Here is a 25990-nt window from a genome sequence, read left to right as displayed (position 1 = left end):
ATAAAAACCTTCTTGAACAGGTAGATCAAATTTTGAAAGAAAAAGCGTAGGTTTTTAACTGTTGTGGTTTGTGACTCTATTTATGCTACAGAAGGGAAAGGCTCTTGCAAATTAAATCTGTACAGTTACTGAAGTAGTGCTTTGGAGAAGTAATTAAACTTCACCACAGTATTAACCTCTATTTGCTGAAGGAAAGATCATAGGTCTCTTTGGAACAACTTTCTTCCTGCCCCTGCCATCCCACAGAGCCTGCATCACTCGCTGCTGCTTTTTACAACAGCTTCTGTACTCTTTTCCATTTAACTCTCTGCTTTATCCTTGCACCTATTTATCTCAGCCACAGTGGGAGCTGGCATTTGCGCCTCACTAGCCCCGAAGGAGTTAACTGGGCTTATTACATAATCTGTTTAACATTCGTGATGAATAGGAAATGCACGCCCCTCCTCTCCTACAATATGTTTGCGCTCTTTAGCTCTCACTTCTCCCGGCCGTGTGTAAGCCTTGTGCCACTTAGCATGCCCTGAGTCTCCTCACGTGTGCCAGGGCGCGCTTGCATGCCCGCCTGCAGCTGCGCCCCGCTCCGGCTTCGCTCATGCTACCGGCAGCGCTGCCCACCCGCGTGTCTGTCTCTGCGTGTCTCTGCGTCTCTGTGTGGACAGACCACCTCACATAATGCCATCTTTTGATGAGGTTTTGAAGGAAGCTGGGGAATTCGGAAGATTTCAAAAGAGGGTCTTTTTCCTCCTTAGCCAGACAGGCATAACTTTTTCTTCCCTGTTTGCAAGCGTGGTTTTCCTTGGGCGGGCACCGGAGAACTTCTGGTGCAGGATCCCTGGGGCAGCTGAATTAAGTAAACGATGTGGCTGGACGCTGGAAGAGGAACGAAACTTCACATTGCTACCCCTGCACCTGGGGAACAAGTCTTCCAGCGGGGAGTGTGAGAGGCTGGATGTCGCGTGGGATGACTCCGTCAGCTGCGCCAGCTCACTCGCCCACTATGGCAATCACAGCATGGGCCACCTGCCACTCACCACTTGCCATGATAACTGGGTATATGAACAGCCCCACTCATCCCTCATCAGCGAGGTAAGGAAAATCCCCATCCTCTAATTAGCAGCATCCATCCTGGTGTGGGATTGCAGCAGTAAAATGGGATTGCCACTGTGAGGGTCGTTACTTTGGTGGCTGGTTTTCTTTTCTGGATTTGTTTCATTTTGAGTCATAAGCAAATCAGGACAATAAGTATGATCAAGTGCTGGCATCAGGCTTTTAGGGAAAGGTGAGCTGATCTGAAAGGTGGCTACCCAAAGCCAAGCACCCCATGCAAAGCCAAATACCCTGTGCAGAGATTGCTCTGTCTCTAGAGGAATGTCAGATTAAAATAGAGACTTAAGTCTTGCCTTGCAGCTGAGGCTTCTGATGCTCAGTTTTGGGCCAGAAACTTTGATGGTGTAAACTCCAAGTGTACTTGCTCACCTGGATCACTGTATATTATCTGTTCTTTGTATTTCCAGTACTGAATATTTAAGTCTGTAGGTAACAAAAAAACAACTGGTGGCAGACTGCCCTTCTGAGATCTGGCAGGAGTCAGCAAAAATGACTGTGCTTACTAAAGAAAAAAAACCAAACCAAACACACATTATTGCCCAAAGCTATCATTCAGCTTTTCCTGAATGTTGGTGTCGGAGAACCACAGGCTATTACCACTAGTGGTAAGCACTTACAAATGTAGTGGTTTCCTAGTGAGGCTGCAAAGACAATTGGAGATGCTTTCCTGGGAGATCCTCTGTGTAATCTGTAATCATGTGGATGGGCTGCGGTCTGGCTCCAAAACACAGTCTACACACTAGGTGTGTGTATTTTAAGGTCATCCTACACAGTAATTGTCACTCATGCAGTGATGAAAAACACAATGTACTTAGAAGGATTGGCTCAAAAATCATCAAGGTGCACTGCAAAATGTGTCAGTACAGCTGAGGGCTCTAGTTCCTCTCTGTCTCATGAGCCTCCCACTGTGGTTTTTAACTGGGTACTTGCACTAGAGCTGTGTCCTCCAAAACACACAGCAGGGCACAGCAGGCAAAGCCCTGAGCAAACACTGAATTGAAAAGAGATGCCTATCCTGACTTTTCAATTCATCATCTTTTTCCCATCCAGCTGGGACTGCTTTATCCACTTGTAGGCTTAAGTCTCTCCAGAGCAGTAGCTTCATTCTTTCAGCACCATACGCAACCTGAGCAGCTTTAGCCAGGGTCTGTGTTCAGGAAAAGAGAAATCGGAGCACCTGACTGGCCCTGGCCCTTGGGCAAAGGTTCAGAACTGGCTTATGTGTGTGATCACTGAAATCAAGGCTGCTCAGAGGGCCACAAATGACATGCAGGGAGCTGGTGTCAAACTTTGGCCCCTAATAATGATGTGTTTCTGCCTGTGCTGGCAGTGGTAGCTGGGACTGGGTGCGCAGGAGGACAAATGCTGCCTGGGAGCTCCAGCCTGGCTACACTTTAAAAACAAAAGTATAGAGATTCCTCTTTTGTTCTAATTTTTCCCCCCCTTCAGCCTTGCTGTAGATGAAAGCATGTAGTTTGTGTCTATAAGATGGTGCTCAGAGTCCATTTATGGCAGCAATTTGTATATCCAGCAAAATCACTGTGATTTTCCAGTGAGCCATTGGGTACAGTAAGGGAGAAGATAACCAGTGTTTGTGTTGCAGCAATAAATAGAAGTGAAAAGTTCAAGGATCTCAGACAAATGCCTCACCCATCTGCACTTTCTTCCCTCCCCTCTGCTGGGGAGACCCTCCAGAGCCAGGGCAGGGAGAAGGGATGAAGGGATGCTGAGGAAGCACTCCCTACCCATGCCCCCAAAGGTGCATATTGGGAAAACTGTGGAGCAACAGTCTGCAAGGAGAGACAGGCTGGGACTGTCTCTACCCTATGCTGGGGCAGCAGGTTGCACCATCAGTGTCACTGTGACTCCTAGAGTCTTGCTGGCTGGGTGCACCTCGGATGAAGGGTGCTGGGCTGTGACTTGTGGTACTTGCAACCAGTTTCCAGTTTTGCAACATTTTCTGGATAAATCACATCCCACAATGCTTGATTTCTTCATTTAAAAAGGAAGCTTGTAGCATGCATGTCCTAGCTCAATTGCTTTGAGATCAGCTACTAAAAGGAGCTTGATATCTTGTTAATGAGTTATACATTCAGCAAAGACAATTTAAATCCCAGATTTAATTTAGTGTCCTTTTTCTCAGCTGAGTTTTCTCTAACAAAGTGTGACTCAATTTAGGCACATTTTTGCTCTGTTTAATCAACTCACCAAAGACTTTTATTCTCATCCATCTGCTTGTAAATGCTTCATTTTGTCCACATGTGCAGAAATATTTTTGTTTCTTTCAACTAAAGATTTCTGGTACTTTATGTCTCACTGAATCAACAGTGGAAGTGACCAAGGAGACAAAGTTAAAAGGATGGGTTATGTGACAATCTCGTAGACATATGTTCAGGGAGAAAAAGAGAAGAGAGGGAAAAAAAGTCAGTGTACTGAAGGAGCTCTTCCACGCCTATGGCATGCACACACCCAGTGTGGATTTGCGCTGTGACAGGGGAGGTAGAGGGCAAAAGCAGGTGTGTGTTTCTCTGGGACAAGATGTCATATAACACAGCAGATCTGGCAGCCAAACTACAGGCTATTGCAATAAGTTCTGAGCACCTTTCAGAAGTCAAATCATGTGGCTGAATGGACTGATTTATGAGGAGTTGTGAAATGAATGGCATTGCAGTACCTGATTTCACTGATCATGTTGCTCACTTGCCATTCTCTTATCTTAGCTGTCTACTGCAAAAGGCTTTTGTGGAAGCATCAGCAGAAGGAAGCAAAAGAAAAAGGGGAATGTGGATTGATAAAAAGCACACATTACTTTGTAAGCAGCACCTGGAGTGCCTGCTGCATCACCTGCTGGTGCAGGACTCCTGCTTCTCAGTGCTGGGGTACAGCAGGATGCTGGGAGAACATACCAGGGCTTTCGTCCTTCAACATTTGGGAGAAGAGCAAATTGTATTAAGAAATCATCACAGGAGCACATGGCAAAGCCAGCTAGTTTGATCTAGAACTAAACAGAACATTGCTAAACATTTAGCAACAGAACATTGCTAAAGATTCCCTCTCAAAATCTTCTTTTGATGTCTGTTTCTGAGAGTAGGTCCCTACTTCTGTAGTAGGGACACCTAAGGGTCTCTGTGCCCTGCTGTTTTAGGTCAGGCTTTTCTGTGAGGGCAATCCAGGTTAGACGAGTAGTTGTCCACTGGTGCTGCACACACAGCCCATTGCTATGGTGCCCAAATTAAAGTTGAACAAACCAGACCTGGGTTGATGCAAAGGTTTTGAGCTATCATTTCAAGACACAGCAGTGTTGCAGGTGGTGGATCTGTGCAGAGGACTTTGGCCAAATGCAATCTGCTCCAGTTTGATTGAGTGGGTCTTGCACATCTTGTGAAAATGGAAGACAGGGTTGCATGCATCAGCTGCAGCACAGGAATGCAGTAGCTTCTCAGATTTTGCTTGGAGAGGAGGGCTGAGGGGGTAATTATCAAGCTAAATATATTCCGGGCTCATGCCAGCTGGTGCCACCTGAAATGATGCTGGTCAAAGCAGGCAGCTGGCACTGCTTGGGAGGGAAGGCTGGTGACAGCAGCAGCTCTTACAGTGGGAGGAGAGCAGAAAAGGCCTATGTTTCTGAGCAGCAGATGGAGAAGGAGGAAGAGGAGGGATGCTGAGGGGCTGTAGTGGACCAGGAGGGCCACAGCTTCATGGTCTGTCACAGAGGTCTGGAAAAGAGCCCAGCTCACTCCCTGAGCTCCATAACACTTGAAACAGGAAATGTGTTGCTTGCTGTCTCCTTCTGGGTGAGCCTTTTGAAGGACATATATATCCAGGACATACAGAAGTTAATAAACCTAACTTTCCGAGGAAACTGTGCTGAAGAGGCAGTCACTGATCTTTAATACTGATGGGCTTTGGCACTATGTTCTTTTATCCCAGTGGAGATAAATCTATCACTCTGCGATAGGGTGTCTGGAAATAATGTGCAAAGGGATTTTTTTCAGATATTTTTTGTTTTGGTGACTCCTAGAGGCATGGGCATGAGCTAAAATTGTGTCTGCAGGTGGAATGGCCAGTGGTGGTGGATGAAAGGAAAAGGGAAGTCTATGTGGTCACCAGCAACTACAGAACAGCTGGCATATTTTAGGCAGCATTTATTACACCTTTTGTTGGCAGAAGGTCAGGAGAAGTTCAGCAGAAGGGGCAGATTCCAATATGCTCTGTCTGCAGCAAGTCTTCACGCTGTAGATGATGTCATTTTGAGACCTGGCAGTAATTTGTTGCCAAAGTGTGAGGTCTGAGGTGTACAAGGGATCATCTGAACACAGTCTATGCACCTACTGGGAATCAATCTCCTTAATCCTCTGCTCGCCAACTGTCTCAGAAATCAACAGTCAGCATTTGCAGAGAAACCCATAAGGAAAGCAAAAATGTTTGTGTCGTAGCTTTTATAGTCACTCAGAGAAGGAGATAATATGGCAGCCAGACTCACGGTGGAGAAAGCACAGCTGGTCCTTTTGCTATCCTCCTCCAAGGCAATAAGCAACACAATTCACCCTCAATTGTTTATCTAGTATGACTCTTGTTACTGGCATGGCTGTACCCTGTTTTTTTCCATCGTCATGGTGGGATTAATAGTAATTGGTGGCGGGAAAGTGGAAAAGGGCAGACAGAGGAGCAAAGGGAGCAGCAAGTGCTGAATTACTTTCAAAGCTTTAACTAAGCTTTCCCTGTATGAGAGGCGTTTGAGCAGTTGCTTGCGGGGGTTGTGCCACTGGGGCTGTGTTTCTACCACTGCCATTGAGACTGCTGGCACTGGCTGAGGTTTTGGGCATTTTTTTTCTTATTGTTTTGAGGACAACTGCTGCTTTTCCTCCTTTAGGAGGTGGTGAGTTTCCCTACCTCCCTCTTGTTTTGGCTCTAGACAGATATAAGAAGAAAGAAAGAACAGGTCTTCTCTCTTAGGAGACTCAGTGAATGAGGTGATCTGAGTGGCAGGGATGAAAAGGTACCAGCTGGGCCCTAGGCCATGAATAGGAGAGAAATATGCAAAGCTATAAAAGCTAATCTGTCCCTCAGGGCTTCAGCCCCAGCCCCTGGCAGCAGGGTACAGACTGACTCCACTTGACCTGTTGAGTGCTCAGCTTGAAACAAGACATGAAGAAGGACAGTGTTGTTGCTTTGTCCCTTAGCATTCTGACAGAAGCTTTAACAGAAAGAGAAAAAGAAGGTAATTTCTCCCTTTCCACTGCATGCACTTGCAGGGGGGTTTGTTGCAGTAAGGATTTGGGAAAGATAGCAGTTTGAAAGGCCAGAGGACAAGAGAGGTGGAGAAGAACTGCCCAGCAACAAATAAGGAACATGCAAGAACAGTCTACATCTTCCCAGGTTTCCTTAAACGGTGAGTATTACCCTAAACCGTTTGTCACTGGGAGTCAAAGGGTAAACCATTCTCTGTTTGGCCACCTGTATGAATGCCATTTAAAACGTGTGTGGGCTCTCAATATGCTGTTGCAATTGGGCTGGGCAGTCACTGTAGAGCTCTTTATAGACCAAAGGCTTTAATCCATTATTTTGAAATTTAATTGAAACAGGCAGTAAAGTGCTTCGAAACTCCTCCTCAAAGTTGCTACATTTTGAGGAGCTTTTAATGGCATGTTGTTATTTAAAGCAATATATTTCTCCAGGGATAGGTGTGCTGAAGTATTTTGGGATTTGCTCGGTGACTAAAGGTCTCTAGAGCGTCAGGAATTACAAGTTTGTGGTTAGTCTTTATGTCAAACTAAAGTGTAAAATGTTTGCCTTCTGCCAAAGTTATGAAGAAATGAGTTGCCAGAGCCCCATATTTCCCAGTCATTAGTCATGTACAAGCATTTCTTCTGTTCCCATCTCAGCCAGTTGCCACTCCTTCCTACAGATATTACACCACTAATGAGCTACAGGGAACCAGTGCGAAACCTCTTACTTCTCCCAGAGAGATCTCACTCAGGTGCTTTGCTGCTGCTGTAGAGATCAGCAAACACAACAGCACTGTTCCTTCAAGTCACACCAGTGCCACTGTAAATCTGAACATCTCGTTGATGTTCAAGCTCCTAGCAGGTATGAAAATGTTCACCACAGGGATGTATTTCCAAGCAGGGTTGTATTGCAACCTGTACTGCAAGGCTGGCAGGGTGGAAGAAACTGTTTTTCCCAGGTCTATTAAGGATGCTACAGAGTGATGTCCTGAAGGAGCTGGTTCCTGCTGACTGTCTCTTGACAGCAGCTCATTTCTGCTTACAATGGCAGCTCACTACCAAGACTAAGATGAAAACAGTGAAGAAGGGGATGTTTTATCAATTTGGGCAGTGCAACTTGTTTTACTCAACAACCTAAACAGAAAGGGGCTGTGTTCAGGCGCACAGTGCTTTGTGTCATACAGTGGATAGAAATCAATCAGGCAGGTGCAGGACTGAATGCAGAGATGGATTGCAGGGCTGTTCTGGGGGCCTGCACCTGTGCAGTCAGGGGCTTAGCCAGGAGCATAGCAATGCTGAGGAAGAGGATGTGCCCTTATCTGGAGCTGGCCAGCTGAGCTAGATCACTTTTGATGATTGCAATCAGGAGCCAGCTAGCTGGGTTTTAACAGGGTCTAGGTGTAGCCAGCACCACAGATCAACAAATAGGCTTAAGATGAGGGGAAGAAAAACCTAAGGCTTTCCTTTACTCTTCCATATCCTTTTCTCTGCCACTGCAATAAATGTTTTAGCATATTTTAGAAGTGTAAACATCAGCCCATGCGTGGATGGGCATATGAAGGTTCAGAAACAGAGAGGAGGCACTATGCCAGTACCTTTTGTGGAGCCTTCTAGCAAGGAACATGGGAGGTGTTTTGAAGGAGTGTCATATAGGAGAATACTGACTAACTGGAGGCAGTCTAAGACTCTGGGTAAGGTGTTGCTGATACTTTTCCTCCAAGAGATACATATAGGGATAACTTTCAGACACAACCAAACCAGGTCACAGCTCAAGCAGTGAAGTGGGTCTGACAAGTGGCTTGGGTAAAGAAAAGATCTCTGCAGGCTGTGCAATTCTCTTTTAAAGGTTACATTCCTCTCTGAAGGTTATGTTTGCAAATGAAAAACAAGACACTAGCAGGGTGATGACTTAAATGTTGGGCGCTACGTCAAGCAACCAGAAATGCTTATCTGTACCAGAAGTTATTTTAATACTTAGAAATAACAAAGTGCAGGACTAACTTAGGAGAATATAGTGTATTGTCACTAAGCTTCAGAAAGAACCCATAGCTCCTTAGAAGTTTTCTGTATGTTCTTGTTTAGTAGAATAATACAATATTTGACTATATTGTTAGCAAAGGTCTAGTTTCAGCTGCCACATAAATAATAGGAAATAGCTGTACAGACGAAAGAGTCCTCTCTGTTAAAGATGCTTTCCCCTGTTCGTTCTCCTGCCTTCTTTCATGACAGTTTATTCATTGCCTGTTTACAGTACAGAGAGATCAAACTATTTAAAAAATAAATATATTCTTTGAAAAAGGGTCAAAGAGAGTCCCAACCTCTGCCATCAGCAGAGGCAATTGCATTGTGTTCTAAAAATCTTCTTTTAATGATCATCCTCATAAAAACCCCCGCTGTTTTCCAAAGCTGCACCTTTTGATACTATTTGCTAGGATCACCATAGTTTCAAAAAGCAAGAGGTTAAGCAGCATTTGAAAATGTTCCTCCACGTTCAGGCTATTTTAGGAAAGCATTGCAATAGCCCTTGAGTATGACAGCTGAGAGCAGCATTTATTCCTCTCAGAAGTTTCTGCAGCTCTTGCTCAAGATTTACAGAAATGGAAGCCGGGTGCTGATAGCTTGACTTGGTTGAAAGGTGGTCAGTCAAACTCCCTGGAGTAATGATGTTGGCATCAGAACCAGGACTTTAAAAAAAGTCAGCAGAGATGGGATATCTATCAGGTTGGAGACTCATGAGGTGCCCCTTGTATGTTGTTAGGCATCTCTGAAATCTCAGGCCCAGGTAATACTCGCTGGGCATTACCTACTCAGCATTCAAATAGGCTGAGATGGAGCTCAGGATCATGACACTAAATTTTAGAGTCTGGAGAACTGTGAATAGCAGAAGAGGCTGTTAATCATTCCAGCTCACCCTGTGGCTACTCCATTCAAGCACAGTGCTTGAGCACTGGTGTTGTATATGTGCTGGTGAGCACAAATGTGGTACACTGTGTGTGCTACAGTGACCAGCCCCTTGTTAGCGATGAAAAAATTCCTTACAGCTCATGCCTGAAAGCAAAAGGGTTTCTCTAGGGTAAATAGTGGCAGTTTTTGTTGTCTGTGGCTTGCCTTGGTCCCGAGGCCTCATTGTTCCAAAGATTACCCCAGATACGGATCGAAACCTCCCAGCTTCCATTTGGTCTGCAGTGCTTAGTATTCCTTTATTCTCCAAGAACCTCTAAAGTAATTTCCAGTGCCATGCTGTCCACAGAACTACTTTGTTTTTAGTTTTGTTTTAGTTCCTAGTCTCTTCACTTTTTTCTCCATAATGACTTACCCCTTCCCTTTGCCCCCCCACATCATCATCCCCATCTCTATTATTGTGCTAGGGAGTTATGGATGCTGCAGTATAAAGAATAGAAAAGTATGGGAAAGCTACACAAAGAAAATATGTATCTGAAATTGACCTGAGATCTGTTTTCAGTTTCCTCAGAGACCACATGTTTTTGCTTTTATCTAGAAGGCACTAAGAAAAATAATTAAGCTATCTCTGTAAGCTGATGTTTTCATTGGCAATAGCTGAGGACCCTTAATCTGCACTAAAGTTATGACTTTGCCACATATTTAACAGCACTGTTTGCAGAAGAGCAATTTGCTTTCCACATCTGGACAATTGATGTGACAATTGCCTTTTGGCAAGGAGGAGCTCTCTTTGTATCTTCACAACCACTTGAAGAGTCTTGCTATGGCTGCGCTTCCCTGGCCCACCAGTGCTTACTGTTAAGCAAGCATATTTGAACTTACCCTTCCCATTCCCTTTTCGCCTTTCCTTTCCATTTCCCCTTCCCATGTGGACTTATGCAGTTTCTATAATGTTTAGCCCTGAGGATGACAAATAACCCACCTAGATGTTTTATGCCTCTCCCTTGTTCCCACAGTATAATCTTGTGTGTGGCAACGCCTGGATGCTGGATCTCTCACAGGCCATCCTCAATCTGGGGTTTCTGACTGGTGCGTTCATCCTGGGCTATGCTGCGGACAGGTACAGTATAGGCTCTGCTATCATTTGGTTTGCTGGGAGGTGATAGGTATGTGTCAACATTTTGGAGGTTTAATTCATTTTGGATAAACGTCCCCAACCTGTGTTAACAAAACCCAGCCAATGTAATCTTTGCTTCTATTTGGGCTGGAAACTTTATGCAGTCTTACTTACTGATCCTGTTTGGACCTTAAAATGTCATGAAATGAGCTTTTCTTGTGGTTTCCAATGTTTCCTGTGCACATCTGGACTCAGGAAGGGCAGAAAGACAGAGAAACAGAAAGGAAGCATTCAGAGGAGTTTCCTAGACTGATGTTTACTGAAGGATGTTTAAGAGGCACCACTGATGAAGCAAGCAGCTACTTGAGGAAAGAAAGAAGGGGCTCAGTGTGGTAACTCTCTCCGTTCACAGGCTGGACTCACATGCTTATGTCCGAGGTCATAGCTCCTGCCAATTGGTCCGCAATTCTGAGAGGGCTGGATGAAACCAGGGAAAAGTCTCTGTTAACCTTACCAATTCTGTGATTCTTTGAAAAAACATGGGCGATATTCAGGCTTGAGCAGCTAACCTACTCCAGAGTGGGAAGCTCCCATAAACTCTGTTTTGCTCTGAAAGTAAACAAGGGAGCCTAGTTTGTGCTTTTTACTCTATTTAACAGTAGTCAACCTATGCACTGACTGAGAGCACCACTGATTATTTCAATGGCAGAGTATTTTTCTTCAGTTCATAAAATACTTTCTTTCTGCCTGTTTTATTTTTCTTTCAAATCTGCAGTAATTAATAATAATAAATTATAGTACCATTTCTTTGCGGGCAGGAATACTTAAAGACTTATCCATAATGTCATCTCAGATGACAAATTTTGAACTAGTGAACAAAAGTACTTTTAAGGAAAACCTCATCTTTCCAAGTGATATGATAAAAAGGGAAAAAACAAGGCAGAAAGGAGGCCATGGCACTGACTAATTTAAGATATCTCTGCTCAGTGTCTGGCTGGGCAATTTGACACTAGCGCCTTAAGAGTGTGAAAGAGCAGAGATATTATATCTAATTATTAAAATAAAATAATATATCTAGGAGTGTTTGTTTATTGAGCATAATGTAAGTACTGTAGAACTATGAATGTTGTACATTGACAGCACTGGGGGAATGTGTTGCAGCCAGACCATTAGTCTCCTTGGCAGCACTCAAAAGAATGGACCTGGTTGAAAATAGCCTGGTTTTTGTCTTGTATTAATTCTTCTCATGAAACAAAATGAACAAACAAATACTTTATGGTAATATAAATAACTGTATCAGTTTTCACAATTTCTTCTTCTTAAAAAAAATGGAGAAAAGATCTAGTTTTGTTCCAGGACACAGTTGCTATGAAACTACAGGGAGATTTTTTTTTTTTTAATTATGGCTTACCTTGGGCACATAAGTATGTTTCTTGCTGGAAAATGAGACTCATGAATACATTAGGCAGACTTTGAAAAGAAGCAGTCGAAACCTAAACAAAACCTAGAAAATCACATGGAGCAGTTAAAGTAGGAATGCTTGACTTTCATACAGCTGGCTCCAATTATTATTAGGAGACTAATTTGCGAAAACAGAAATTCCCAACATAAGTTGCCATTATCCAAAACCCAATCAGATCAAAAAGCTGAATTGTAACATATGTGTCATAGTTTAGGTACAAAAAGACAATCAGTTTTCTAAAAGAAAAGGGGTTCTGGTGAGGATATCACCAGTTTTAAAATTAGTGACATAAAGATAGTGACAACTACCATCGGGAAAAGAGTTCTGTATTCCAAGGGCCAACCCTACAAAGTTTTAAAGAACCACCCTTTGGAAAAGGCTGATGTCAAAAAGGCACTTTCAGATCTAGCATTAAAATGAAATGTCAGGGGGAAAAAAAGAAAAAACTTTCTGTCTTTTCATGATGTTCACTTTCTTTTCCTTTTTCAACAGATATGGCAGAATCCTCATCTACCTGCTGTCCTGTCTCGGGGTTGGGATATGTGGTATCATAGTGGCATTTGCACCAAATTTTACTGTACTTTTGATCTTTCGTTTTCTCCAAGGCATGTTTGGCAAGGGAACCTGGATGACATGTTATGTGATTGGTGAGAGCTGTAATCTTCTTTCTTTCCTGGTTAGGAAAAGTGAGGAATTTTTGGAGTACAAACAGTCTGACTATATCTGTTCTTGATATTTTTTCTTGTTAACAAAGCACTGGCCCTGGTGTCAGCAGACAATGAGTAACCCAAGTCCATCCTAGTTAATGCATTTGTTCTCCAACAATTAAGAGGTGAAGGAACGGAATATGCATATATAAAGGTTTTCTTATTACATAGGAGATCACCAAGATGATAAAAATCTACAGATTAAGCCCCAAATAAACTGGATTCACAAACAAGGACATGGTTAATTTTGGCAGTCTGAACATCTTCCACAGGTGCTCAGAGGAATTAACTGCTTTTCCTCACTGGGAGGACAGATGCTTGATCACTGCTTTCGTTCTTTAGCTTAGATACTTCGATTAGTGTCAGACTGGACACCAGGGTCCATATTAAGATTATTATTTCCTGAAAAGGGAAAAAGAAGGAAGCATATTTATAAATAGCATCAAAAGAGCAGGGTTACAGAGTCTTTGATGGATTATAGCCTATCAGTCTACAGTCTATAGCAATGAAGCTCCTCACATAGTAAGTTTACTTTTCACGAGAAAAGGGTATTGTTTTGGCATCTTGAATGACTGTCAGGTTCAGAAAGGCAGCCATAGGGCATGAAAGAGCAAGACATGGAGGAAGGCATCTATTAGAGATGGGATGTCAGATTTACTTAAAAAAAAATCAGCCATTCAAAAATCTACTATGATAATCCAAAACGCAGTGAAAACATCATTATATAGTGCAAAAACTTGTCTAATTGGTGTTTTCTGTGAGGCCCGTGACAACTTTTTAAAATTCCTAGCGGAATTCAGATGAATGAGAGCAGAATTGCAACCAGATAGATACAGTGAGACCTGTGACCACTGTGGTGATGTATGTGCAAACATTCCTATCTAGTCCTCTTAGCATCTAAAGCCCAGAAGCACCTTGTTTTTCTGGACAGTGTTACACTGCTGAGCAGCTAAAGTCCAAGATCCAGTGAAAGGACCAGAACTGCTTAATTTTAAACTGAGATCTTATCCTGAAACTTTGGCAAGTGCTCTAACCAGCAAAATGTTTTATGACAGACCCATGGCATCCTTAAAATGTCCAAGCTTTAACAGTACAGAATGTTTTTCAATGCTTAGATCAAACTGCCTGACTTTAGGGAGAGGTTCTGAGATCTGACATCCTGAGGCACAGTATATTACCGCAGCTCTGAGCCAGGTGCATAACTCTGGGAGAGAGTGATTCCCTCTAAATTCCTTCAGGGATCTACTCTTACATTCTGGGATCCCCCAGAGTATTTACCAACCTAATATCTTTTAAGAGGCATATACAGATTATAGGTTTGGTTGCACAAAGAGGATGGTTGCCATTAATACATCCCCAAAGCTATTGATCTGTGCTTTAGGCTGCCCCAAGAACCTCCCTTTGCTTTTACATACAACCCAGCTCTTCCTGGGACAGTGTAAGCAGCTATGTTTAGGCAATGAAGTTGCCCCTGAGCTATGCAGACATGATGAATGGTTAATGAAAATAGTCATGGTGTCATATTTCACTGCATTGCCAGCTGAAACAAATCAATGTTACCTGTAAAATTGTTTTTCCTTTGGTAAAATAAATTAAAAAAGTGTTTTCTGTGTATTGTAAACCGACATAAACCCCTCTGCTTTTATTCTGAAGCCTATGTAGTGGTGATAGTTTTGGAACAAGCAAGAGACACTTCTTTGTACATTGCTTATCTCAACTGTGGATGTCCTGTCCACGGGTTTGCATAGTTTTCAGAGCGATCAGACACATTCACAAAATAAAAAATCTGTCAAAAGATTTAAAAAAAAAAAAGGCTATAATCATTCTAGGAAATAAACCAAGCTGAATCATACTTTAGCCCTCAGAGCAACCATCTATACCAGCTATTAGGTATGGTTAAACTCTCTTCCTCCTTGTCCGTATCACCTGCTGGATGGAGTCCCTGCCTGAAAGATCCTCTTGTCTGGAGCACGTGCTAAAACTGTACTAGAGAGACTACTAACAATTTCCCACTACCCATGATCATGATGCAGTGTTAAACCCCTCTTCTGGCCCCATGTAATTCAGTAGTAAACATGCAGTCAGAAAACCCTCTAACTGAAGAATGGTGGTTGAATTGATGAGAAGGTGTCACCTGTGTTGGCCCTGAACAGCCTTGGTGACATGCTTACACTGCTGAAAACAAGATGTCGGGCTAGACAGACCTGTGACCTGATACAGTACTATTTTTCCTTGTGTTCCACCTCTAATATTCTTCTTTAGAATTAAGTTTGTTTCTATGTTGTTTGTTTTGGTTTTCTCTCTGCTCAGTGACAGAGATCGTTGGTTCCGATCAGAGGATTGTTGGAATTGTGATTCAGATATTCTTTACCCTGGGGATTATGATTCTCCCTGGAATTGCATACTTGATTCCCACCTGGCAGGGACTCCAGCTGGCCATTTCACTGCCCAACTTCATCTTCCTGCTCTACTACTGGTAATGTTGCAGTCATTGCTCTTTTTATTATTGCCATTGCTATTCAAGCACCTAAAGACTCGTGTTATGGTCCCAAGTCTTCAGATTGGAAGATGTTGTAGGTTAGGAAGATATTTGCATTTGTAATTCTTTATCAGTGAATCGCAGACATACATTACTTTTGTTTTTCTGCCCAGAGTTTGCCTCTCTGATCAGCTACAGCTGGTCCTTCACAGAACCCTGTTCTGCTTATGAGGTTAACTTGACCAAAGTCTGCTTTTCCCGTCAGCCATGAGATCCCACCTGTACCTCTCATTACCTGTTCAGTTCAGGTCTGAACTTGCCCTACAGGTCCCAGTGAGAAAGTGGAATGCTATGCCATGGTAAACACCTGTCTCGGTGTGGTTGTCCTTTGGGCTGGATCCAGCAAAACTAACCCACATACCCTCTTCCTACACATTGTTTCCTTAAATGTTGCCTGCTGTGAACTTTTAAATTGTTAATCATCTCAACCCTAGGCTAGCAGAAATTGAAACACCCGTTGTGGTATTGCTTTGTGTTCAGTTTATAAAATATGTATACATTTGAGTGTGTGTCTATCTTATATACAGCTAGAAGTTTCCTGATCTACCAATACCTGTTACTACGTGTTCTTAGTGTTGACTTTTATTGTTCACTGCTGTTCTACAGGCACCTACTTTTGACAAGCATTGTGCAAATACAATAGTTAGATTTCTTATTTTTCAGCTTTGCTGAGCATTGATATAGTCTATTTTCTTCTTTCTTGCCCACAAGGATCACATATTTTACAGGAGACTGACTGGAAAAGCAGTCCTCAAAAGAGTTTCTATATCACAAAAACTGAAAAATTATGTATTTTGTGCTAACATAGAGTAAAAGACAGAAGACTTTGGTTTACTCATGATGGTACAGGGTAAAAGCTCTATTTATGAATTCTGTGTTCTTACAGGGTGGTTCCTGAATCTCCACGTTGGCTCCTTACACGCAAAAAGGGGGAGAAGGCATTAAAAATCATGCGCAACATTGCAAAACACAATGGCAAATTTCTCTCACCACATTACTCAGAGGTACAGTCATCTGTTTGAGCTAGAGGATTTTCTAAGCTGTGTTCTTTTTAAGTGATGGACAACACTCTGCGATGTGTCACACTAGGACAAGTTTGTCAGTCCCACACTTACTTTGTTAATTGCAAGATGGTAAAAGTGAACTGGCTGGAATTATATGGGCTGAAAAAAAGAAATTTGTAAAACAATGAATCAGGTCTTTCATTTGCAACACTCCTAATTTAAAATATTGTGGGAAATATCAGAAACTAGCCTGAGGGACAATGGTATTTCACAGCAGATGCTGTGAGTGCTGACAGAAAGTGGAGATAGCAGGATCCACTTTCCTGGCTCCTTTTCTAGAACTTCCTTTTACAGCTCAAAGAGAAGATGAAATTAGAATTTTAGTGTAAATTTACTTCCATCCCAATAGGGGCAAAATATGTTCACAAAATTCAGAATTGAGAAAGATCTTTCTGAGATTGCTGTTTACAAAATAGGGCAATATATGTTACAGTCCTTTGGCAAGCGGTCTTGACAGAAAGGACTGATGCATTTCAAATAATACTGTTGTGTTATTGCAGCATTTGGCTTTTTCTGTGCTGGGTAGCAATGTTTGGCTCTCAGACCATGATTACTGTGGCATTGGCCTTATGGTTCAGCGACAACAAATATGGACAACTAGAATGATCATTAAGGTCCCTTCCAATCCAAACCATTATATGATTCTAAGATTCCTGTGCTGGAGACCCCAGAGCTGGATGCAGTATTCCAGAAGGGGTCTCACCTGAACAGAGCAGAGGGGCAGAATGACCTCCCTTGACCTGCAGGCCATGCTGCTTTTGATGCAGCCCAGGTTACAAGTGGCTTTCTGGGCTGAAAGTGCACATTGCTGGGTCATGTCCAGCCTCTCATCTACCAGCACCCCCAAGTCCTTCTCAGCAAGGCTGCTCTCGATCTGTTCATTCCACTGCTGTGTTGATATTGGGGGTTGTTCCAACCTGGGTACATCACCTTGCAGTTGGCCTTGTTAAGCCTCAAGAGATTACAAAAGGACATAAACCTGTTGAAACAAATCCAGAGAAGGACCATGAGGATGATCACAGGGCTGGAGCATCTCTCCTATGAGAAAAGGCTGAGAGAGCTGGCGTTGAACTCAGAGAAGTGAAGTCTCTAGGGAGACCTTAGAGCACTTCCGGTACCTAAAAGGGTCCTACAAGAGAGCTGGAGAGGGACAGTTGTCAAGGGCATGAAATGACAGAATAAGGGGGAATGGTTTCAAATGGACAGAGGGCATTTTTAGATTAAATATTAGAAAGAAATTCTTCACTGAGAGGGTGGTGAGGCACTGGAACAGGTTTCCAGAAAAGCTGTGGATGCCTCATCCCTGAAAGTGTTCAAGGCCAGGCTGGTTAAGGCTTTGAACAACCTGGTCTAGTAGAAGGTGTCCCTGCCCATGGCAAGGGAGCTGGAACTAGGTGATCTTTAATGTATCTTCTGATCCAAACCATTCTATGATTCTATGAATTATTGTCTTTGGCTGGGGCATATACACCGGTGAGATTCTCACATCCTGGCCAGCATTAACCAGTGCTGAGTGTGGCCCAAGACGTGTAGCTGGAAGCTTGTGCTGCTGCAGCTTCCCCTCCACATTCAGCCCTGCATTGCTACACCCACTTCCTCTCTATAAATATTGGCATTTTCAAAGTGTCATGTCATAAAGCAGATGTGTGTTTTTCCCTGCTTTTTGTTTTAAGTTATATTTAATTTTTTTCCAAAAGTATCCATGCTCATGACCTTAAGCTACTCACAGCTGCAGCAGATTAACCTCCACATGTACAGATTTGTACTGGATCTGTTCCTGGGGCCTTTTTAATGTAGAATGCCTGTCATCCTTTTTGCTGTGCCCAGAGGAAAGAAAGCATCTCCAGGAAGCACATTAATAATGGAGCAAGTGTATTTCTCACATTAACTCACGTCAGTCTTCTCTTTCATGAAGCAACTCCAGAATTTCCGGGTAAGTGCTGCAGGTGTGGAGAGACAGGGAGAAGTGAGAAGTGATAGGCATTATCCATCAACGCACTTTGGCTCAGATTTTCTAATACGTCTGTATGAATTTCATTGGCCAAGTCCCTTACATGGCTCTGATGTAGCAGCTTTGAGTTTTTGTTGGCATGCAGAAACCGCAGATGACCTTTGTAGGAAAAAAACAATTGATTCTTTTACTCTGTGAATTATGACACTAGTACAGTTCAACTCCAAACAGAACTCATTAAGTGTAAATTATAAACTCCTTTTTTCCAGTTGCTCATATTTATCCTAGCATGGAGATTTTTTTCAAATTAATTTTCTAATTCTTGGTCTCTGTCCAAAACCAGAATGAACCACAACTAACTGAGTAGGAGTTTCTTTTTAAGAGAGTTGTGGATCAAACCCCCTCCCTTTATACAGAGATACATATTATTTCCTACTATATAGACATACCTAGACATTTCTTTTAAACATTAACATACATATGAAAGTATTATAAATATGTCCCATGCAGAATTAAGCATGTGTAGAACTATATATCTTTTAAAATTATTGTGGAAAATTTGATATGTAATTTTGCTGAAACATGAAAATGTGAGGGCAGTTGGTTATAAAACTTCATCTGGGGTTTTCAGATGGTGTATCTTTGGAAATGTGGGCCCTGTCCCTGAATTCCTAACTAGACTGATGTGAATAGCAAAGCTCTCCCTAACTTCAAAGAACAAAAAGAGGATTTTTTTCCCTATGAAGTGTTGACTTTCCATAGTGGTTTTTTTCGTCATCCATAAAGAAGTGCTCAGTCATGCTTAGAGTTATTATGACTTTATTGAGACATATAAATATAAGTAGCAGTTGTGCTGAATTTATCTTTAGTCCTTTAGAAAACTAAAACCATATTTGCACAAAGTCACAACTGATGGCTCGCAGCCTGTTCTTATAAACAACAGACATAGCAGCTTTATAACCCTACTATGAGAGAGTCCAAGGGCAGTGTAGAAACCCAGCAACCTCACCCTGCCTCACAAAGGGCTCTGGCACGCAGCAGAAGTGGTAGTGATTTGAAGAAATCTTCCGTTTCTAGTTGCAGTAGAAAAGCAAGAGGGAGTAGAAAGGAAGTTCAAACAAATGTGGGGCTTCTCTGTCTTGAAAAGCTTTCAGTTATGAAAAAGTCATGTGTAAAAACATCCAGCCAAATCTCACTGAAAAACAGCTGTGCCACCTTATGATATAAAAAACAAATAAAGGTGAAAGCTTTGGGCATAGCCCTGGCTGAGCTGACAATGCCTTTGGCTTTACCTGTGTTCTCATCCTGGATCTGCATGTTCCCTTCTGCTTCTATATCCTTTCACCCATGTCTCCCCACCAGCTGGGATCATTTGCCTGGGTTCCTACACCTGCTTGGGCAGCAGATGCCGTGGTAATAGAGAGGGGTTTGCTCCTCTCTTTGCTCTCTTAGGCTTCCTGTCAGGAGGGGGCAATAACTGAGAGTCAAAGCAGCCAGGCTGCCTGAAATCCTCCTAAAAAGGGTGCAGCAGGTTTAAGCCCATATTTCCCACAGCTACTTTGAGAGCTGATGGCAATCCCAGCTGTGTCTGCTAGTTCTTGGGCAGTATCATGGTTTGTCCCTGCCTGAAACCACCTCTTCCTATCTTCCTTGGCTCTTCCTCACCTGCCAAATGACCATATGAAAAAAGGGTTCTCATCTGGCTTGGACATCACAGTTAAAAACTGCTGGCCAGAGTTAAGAACAGCCTCCATCAATGTGCTTAATCCCTTTTTGACCCTGCTAATATTTTGGCTCCACAATATCTACAGTAGTGAACTAAAATAGGTAAACACAAAGTGTGTGAAATTCTACTCTTTTTTGTTAGTGTTAAACCTTCTAACTAATGATTTCATGGAGTGCCTCATTGTGACTGTATTGGAGGAAGTCGAGAACAGATTTATTATACTTTGTAGGCAGTATGAGGACCGTTAATTCATACATAGTAGCTTTATTTTTTCCAGAGTAAAAACCATGTACAGCACAGTGCTTGGATATTTTAAGACACTCTGAATTTCACTAGTTGAATATTTTGAAGCAGCCAAGCTTTGTCACAGATCTGCAGTTTCTCTCACTCCTCTCTTCTTCCTGCTGCCCAGCTGTGCCAGGAGTGATGTTCCCAAGCCCATTGCTTGCTGCTCACCCCCTCTCTCCTTGCTTCCCTCAGCCCATCACTTTGCTCTTCCTGCCACAGTCCCCTCCTCTTTCCCACCTCTGGCAGAAGGCAGTTCTGCTCCCAGTGGCCTTGATGTGACAATGACTGCTTATTGCCTTCCAAGAAAATCCAGGTCAACTTGTCTCAGTTTACAACAAGGAAATAATTTTTCCATTCTCAAGTTAAGATTGGGGATTTTTTAATTGTTTTTTTGCATGATCATCATTAAGGAAAGCCCACAGCCGTGTCCAGTTATCAGCTGTTCCCATATCTGTGCACTGGTCTGGAGTGCTATAAGCAGCAAACTGGCTCGTCAACACCTTTACTCACAGGACTGGAATATTGGTGGTCACTGTGTTTACACAGCAACTCTGCTCCACTGCCTGCCTGAGCGCTGACAGCTGACTACTGCTCGCTTATCTCCTCAGATCACTGTTAGCAATGAGGAGGTCAGCAACCCTTCCTTTCTTGACCTGGTGAGGACTCCCCAGATGAGGAGGTGTACGCTCATCCTGATGTATGCCTGGTGAGTGCCCATGTCAGTCCAGTTTGTTACCACGGTGGTGGATTTAAAAGAAAGATTCCCTTGTGACTTTTAGGGTCTCTCCAGCTGCTTGCAATCATTTTTTTGCCTATCAACACTTTTTTCCCTTTGCTGTTTAGGTTTGCAAGTGCCCTGATCTACCAAGGGCTTGTCATGCGCCTAGGAATTGTCGGTGGAAACCTATACCTAGACTTCTTCATCTCAGGAGCTGTGGAGCTGCCTGCCGCTTTCCTAATTATAGTGACAATTGATCGCGTTGGCCGGCGCCTGCCCTTTGCAATAAGCAACATCGTGGCAGGCATTGCATGTCTCATTACTGCCTTCTTGCCAGAAGGTAATTCCCAGTGTCAGGCTCTTCAGGTCAGTGATTTCCCTCTGACACCTAAGCAAGGCCAGCAAGCAACACAAAACTGCACATTTCCCCCTGGTACCCACCTCTGTACATCCCAGAAGAGCTGCCACGTGCTGAGTGGATGCTGGCTGCCCCATTCTCCTCCTGTGACAGCTCCCCCAACACAGGTCATGGCAATTCAGGCACAGAGGGTGTGGTCACCATGTTGCCTACTGGATCTGCCAGCATCATTTTCTATTTGTTAGAAATGTACAGAGGTCCTGCTGGGACAACAGGGACTGAGGACTACCTGATCTGGTGGAGCTTGGGCTGTCACAAGAGAAGGAAACAAAGAGCACCATCACGGAATTACTCTGGCAGGACACCTTCCTCCAGCACCTTCTTGTATTTTGGGCCGTACCATTTGCTGAGCACGGAGCATCAGGTCCAGGGTTAGAGCAGGAGCATTGTGTGGGGGTGATATGGCCTGAGTGAGGGGTAGAAAGTGTTGGCCTGGGGCCAGCAGCATGCTGCCACCAGTCTTCTCTCAGCAGTGAAGTGCTGAGGGGACCCTGCCAAGGTAAGGAGAGGGCAGCCTAGGGATTAAGATACTTGCAGATGGGACACCTGCGGTCCAACTCCTGCTTTCAAGAAAAGCCTGTTTGTACAGATGGAAAAAGCTGCAGCAGCAGCTCGTGAGAGCCCCATCACACTGGGATGCTCATACAGTTCAAGTTCCCTGACAGAGGGAGGAGCCACATGGACATCACCCTCACCAATGGGATCTGATGGACTGAGGGAGTGCCAGGGAGACAATGTGGATTTATTTTGTTCTTTCCAGCCTTTGCTTTTCTTACACATTTTGAAAACAAAACTTTTCAGGGCAAAGGCAGTGTCTTGCAACATGGGATGAAATCTGATGGGGATTTGTTTGGTTGTTTTGGAAGGGAAATAAACCCAAGTGTCTCAATTTTGGTTTAGAGCAAACTGAAATGTTTTCTTGTTCTTCCTAGTGAAGTTTTGAGAAAACACAATCATTGGCAGCTCTCTCTAGTGACAAAGTTCCCCTTCATGCTGGTTTCAGGAATGTTGTTTTCACTTGCCTCCCTGTCTGCCTAGTTGTGTTTAGACCATACCCACCAGAGCCTGAGCAGAGCCAGGAGAGATGGGCAGAGCCAACAGGGCAGTGTCAGGTCCCTGTGCTAGTTGTGTCAGGTACAAAGACAAGCACCAGGGAAAGGAAGGGGAGGATGGCCAGGAGTGGCATTATTAGGAGTGTGTCTAATGTGCAGTGGCTAGACAAATTACAAAGAGTAGGTGATCAGCTCTAGGGAGAATTATTTTACTACAGCACCTCTGGAGATTTTTAAAAGATGTATAGATGTGGCACTTAGGGACATGGTTTAGCAGTAGACTTGGCAGTGCTTGGTTAATGGTTGGACTCAATGATCTTGAAGGTCTTTTCCAACCTAAATGATTCTGTGATTCTATGCAGTTTTAGAGGTAGCTTCCTTATGGTCAGAAGGCTTTGGGAGGTGACTCAGCAGTGTTTCTTACAGCATAATATCCCTCTACAAATAAATGCTCCTTTCTAGAGCACAATTTGGACATGGTGATGGAAGCTATAATGTTCATTTTCCCACCCACGCTGTTATGCTCCCTAGCATCTTGAATCAATCAACTCAAGTGATTTATAAGTCTTCAAAGCAGCCTCACATGACACTCAAAAGCAATAAATGCCAGTGTAGATTGATCATGCAGTGGCCTTTCAGTCTGATTTGTACTGATCCAGTGTTCCTGTGGTATAACTTCTGCTGACGGGGCCTGGGGCTCTCAGAAATACTCTGCTGTTGTGGCAAAGGACACTTCACTAGTGTTTCTTTTTGAATGAACAGATATCCCATGGCTCAAAACGACAGTTGCCACACTGGGAAGACTAAGCATCACAATAGCTTTTGAGGTTGTCTACCTAGTGAACAGTGAATTGTACCCTACAACACTGAGGTATGTCAAAAGCTCCCACGAATCTTTCAACTTTTCCCTCTGCTTTTCTGCATTTCCTATTTCACTGCTATTCAGTTAAACCTGATTTTCTCCAGAGTTTCCCAGCTGAATAGCCACTGCTCAATGTGAATGGCATATGCTGATGAGATAATTTTGGAGCTAAGTCTACATTTTGTTCTTTAAACTGATGGTTAATCTGTTTGGTAGCACCTAATATCTAATATCTAATATCTGGTACTTTTTGTCTTTTCCAGAAACTTTGGTGTTTCCCTGTGTTCAAGTCTGTGTGACCTAGGGGGGATCATAGCCCCATTCCTGCTTTTCCGATTAGCAGCCATTTGGTTGGAGCTGCCTCTAATTATTTTCAGTAAGATCTGATTTAAAATGTACTTTTGATTTAAATATCTTCCTCCTAACAGAGCTTTTCTTCTGGGGCAAAAGTAGCGTGTGGCCTCATCTTCCCCTCAGACCAGCCCCTCTCGACCTTCATGCCTAGAGCAAGAGGCTGAATGGCAAATGGGTGAAATGTGTGTGATTTCACCGCACAGTCTGGAAGAGCTCAGGTCTGCTTGGATAACTTTGCTGAAAGAGCAGAAAAGAAACTATGTGAGGTGCTTTAAGACTGAGAAACCTTACAGCTAGGTTCTATAATTGCCGAAAAGTAAGCTTAGACTGCCAAGACTAGAGGTTGATGACCTTTAAAAAATACTTAGTTTGAGTTTTTTGGTAAGTACAGTTATGACTATGGATGTTGTATTATCCATAACTTTTTATTCCTGTAGAATTCTTTCCCTCAGTTGCATTTTGGAAAAAAATAAGCCCTGAGGAGTAATTCTATGAAAAAAAATTATTTTCAACGAGGACATGGGAGTCTGTGGCTAAACCAGACTTCTAGCAGACAGATGTGATGGGGAAAAATCAAAATCAATAGAATAGACTAAGAAGGGAAATTGGTGCTAATGACAACTTTAGCTGAAAACAAAATTGGAAAGACAGAATTTTGACTTCTATGATCTTCCTTTAGGGGAAATCAGTCTGCAAATGAGCTTCTAGCCCTCAAGTGATTTTGTAGTGGGTTAAATTAATGTAGCATGAAGGTGTTTGACTAGAATAGGTTAATCAGAAATGGATTCACTTGAAAGATCTTACTTCAAACTTAATCTGAATAAACTTTTCTCAGTAGACAAACCCTGAAAATAAAAAAAGTAAAAATTTTCTTATTGCTTTTGTATTTCTTCAATGTCCATTGTAGGTATTCTCGCAGTTGTCTGTGGGCTCCTAGTATTGCTTTTACCAGAGACAAAAGGAATCTCATTACCAGAGACAGTGGAGGATGTGGAGCAGCTTTCAAGGTATGAGATGTATTTTCTTACTTTTACTTGGGTGAGGTTTCCTGAGGATGTTCTCCTCCAACTTTACCAACTGTCACAAATTATTGAGGTTTTCCAAGCGTCAAAGTAAATTCCCTAGTTAGGTTGATGTTATGGGTGAGTGGCATTTTCCTCAATAGAAACCTGAACTTTTCAGTACCACTTAGGAAGGCTGTAAAAAAATGCATGGGGATAAAATCTGTCTTTTTCTCATAGAGACACAAAGTTGTCCTATGCATCTCTGGAAGCAGAAAGTGATAGTGTGCAAGAGAGATATTGCGAAGCATAGCCTGTAACTTTCTACTCAAGAAAACCAGCCATTACCTCAATCAAAACATCCTATGAAGAAGGGTCTTTTATTATGGAAGCAATTCCACCGTTTGTGACATCATTGAAAAGTCATATATGAGATGGATTTATAGCTAAAGAGTTGTAGGCACAGCTTTCCTATTCTGGGCATAGAGCAAGAGAGACTCTTCACTGCACTGAAGACATGCAGGGAACATTTACACCTTGGCTATCTATTTTGAGGACATAGCGCTATACATCAATTTTTCAAGCAGAGGCTTTGGATATTACATCAACAACTTTTGCCTGATTCAAGGTGCAAACTAAAGAAAGAGGAAGTGTTCTCTGTAAAAAGTAAATGTTTCAGTACTGCAGCTTGGACTACAACTTGAACTACATATTTTCCTGTTTCTTTCACATTAATACCTCTCTCCCCTTCTGTTTCTTCAGTCATTTTGGAAAATGTGGCAAGAAAAAGAAACACCGGGACACCAGCTCTTATATTTGACCTTTGAAGGACAGCACTGAGCAAAGAACTGTGTTCTCATATCCGGAATTTGTTCTCCACCTGCCACCACTTCAAAATCTGCTGCAGAATATGGATTGAACTTCACATTATTCTTCTAAGCATAAGGACATTTAAAACAAGTAGTGTATTTTTCTATGAATATGGAATAAATACTTTTTTTTCTGAGTACGCTATTTGCAAGAAGAGACCACTTTGTGGTTGTTGGGAGAGAACAAGACAGCTGTAAAAAGATGCACTATCCAGCTCAGTGAGCTTCTATTTATTTCTTTATCTAATGGGGCCATTTGTTTATTTCTTTTGTTAGGATACACATTTGGATGGGGAGGATTTGAAATGGTACTGCTAGTTTAAGATTTAGACGACTTTGAGGAGGAGAGGATGAGTACTTCAACCCGTTCTCAATTGCTCCTGAAGAATCTGGACAAATAGAAGATATGATGGCTCAGGAAGGAGGGCAGTGATCAGGGTGGCTCTTTCTCTGGTTGGGAGGTATGGGAATCAGCAGTGTGCATCAGGAGAATGTCTCTCTGGTCTGATAGTCATCCACATGGACCCTTTGCAACAAAAGCCCTGCCTCTCTCCTTGTTCAAGGGCTTTCTGAAATGTGGCAGCAGTCCTCTTCCTCACCTTTCCATGGCTTTATGTAAGGGTCAC

At 42.8% G+C, this 25990-nt stretch overlaps 1 protein-coding gene across 1 annotated transcript; it reads left to right on the top strand.

Moving 5' to 3' along the window:
* The first annotated feature begins 472 nt into the window (after positions 1-472).
* SLC22A3 (solute carrier family 22 member 3) lies at positions 473-25952 on the top strand. The gene is made up of 11 exons (XM_051811087.1): positions 473-1086; positions 10253-10356; positions 12308-12462; positions 14833-14998; positions 15948-16065; positions 20699-20796; positions 20934-21148; positions 23041-23149; positions 23404-23516; positions 24402-24501; positions 25258-25952. The coding sequence occupies exons 1-11, from the start codon at positions 673-675 to the stop codon at positions 25313-25315; spliced, it is 1650 nt and encodes a 549-aa protein (XP_051667047.1). The 5' UTR covers positions 473-672; the 3' UTR covers positions 25316-25952.
* The last annotated feature ends 38 nt before the right edge of the window (positions 25953-25990 follow it).

Source organism: Manacus candei, unplaced genomic scaffold, assembly GCF_025592945.1.
Source record: "Manacus candei isolate 608988 ecotype Guabito, Panama unplaced genomic scaffold, ASM2559294v1 h1tg000081l, whole genome shotgun sequence".
NCBI classification, from domain to species: domain Eukaryota; kingdom Metazoa; phylum Chordata; class Aves; order Passeriformes; family Pipridae; genus Manacus; species Manacus candei.
This window is presented reverse-complemented; position numbering and strand designations above follow the sequence as displayed.

Excerpts from the sequence above, each read along its gene's own strand:
- SLC22A3 (XM_051811087.1), top strand. The coding sequence starts at position 673 with ATGCCATCTTTTGATGAGGTTTTGAAGGAAGCTGGGGAATTCGGAAGA. Across the intron at positions 16,066-20,698 it reads TCTCACCACATTACTCAGAG|ATCACTGTTAGCAATGAGGA; the intron begins GTACAGTCATCT and ends TTATCTCCTCAG. Across the intron at positions 23,150-23,403 it reads TTGTACCCTACAACACTGAG|AAACTTTGGTGTTTCCCTGT; the intron begins GTATGTCAAAAG and ends TGTCTTTTCCAG.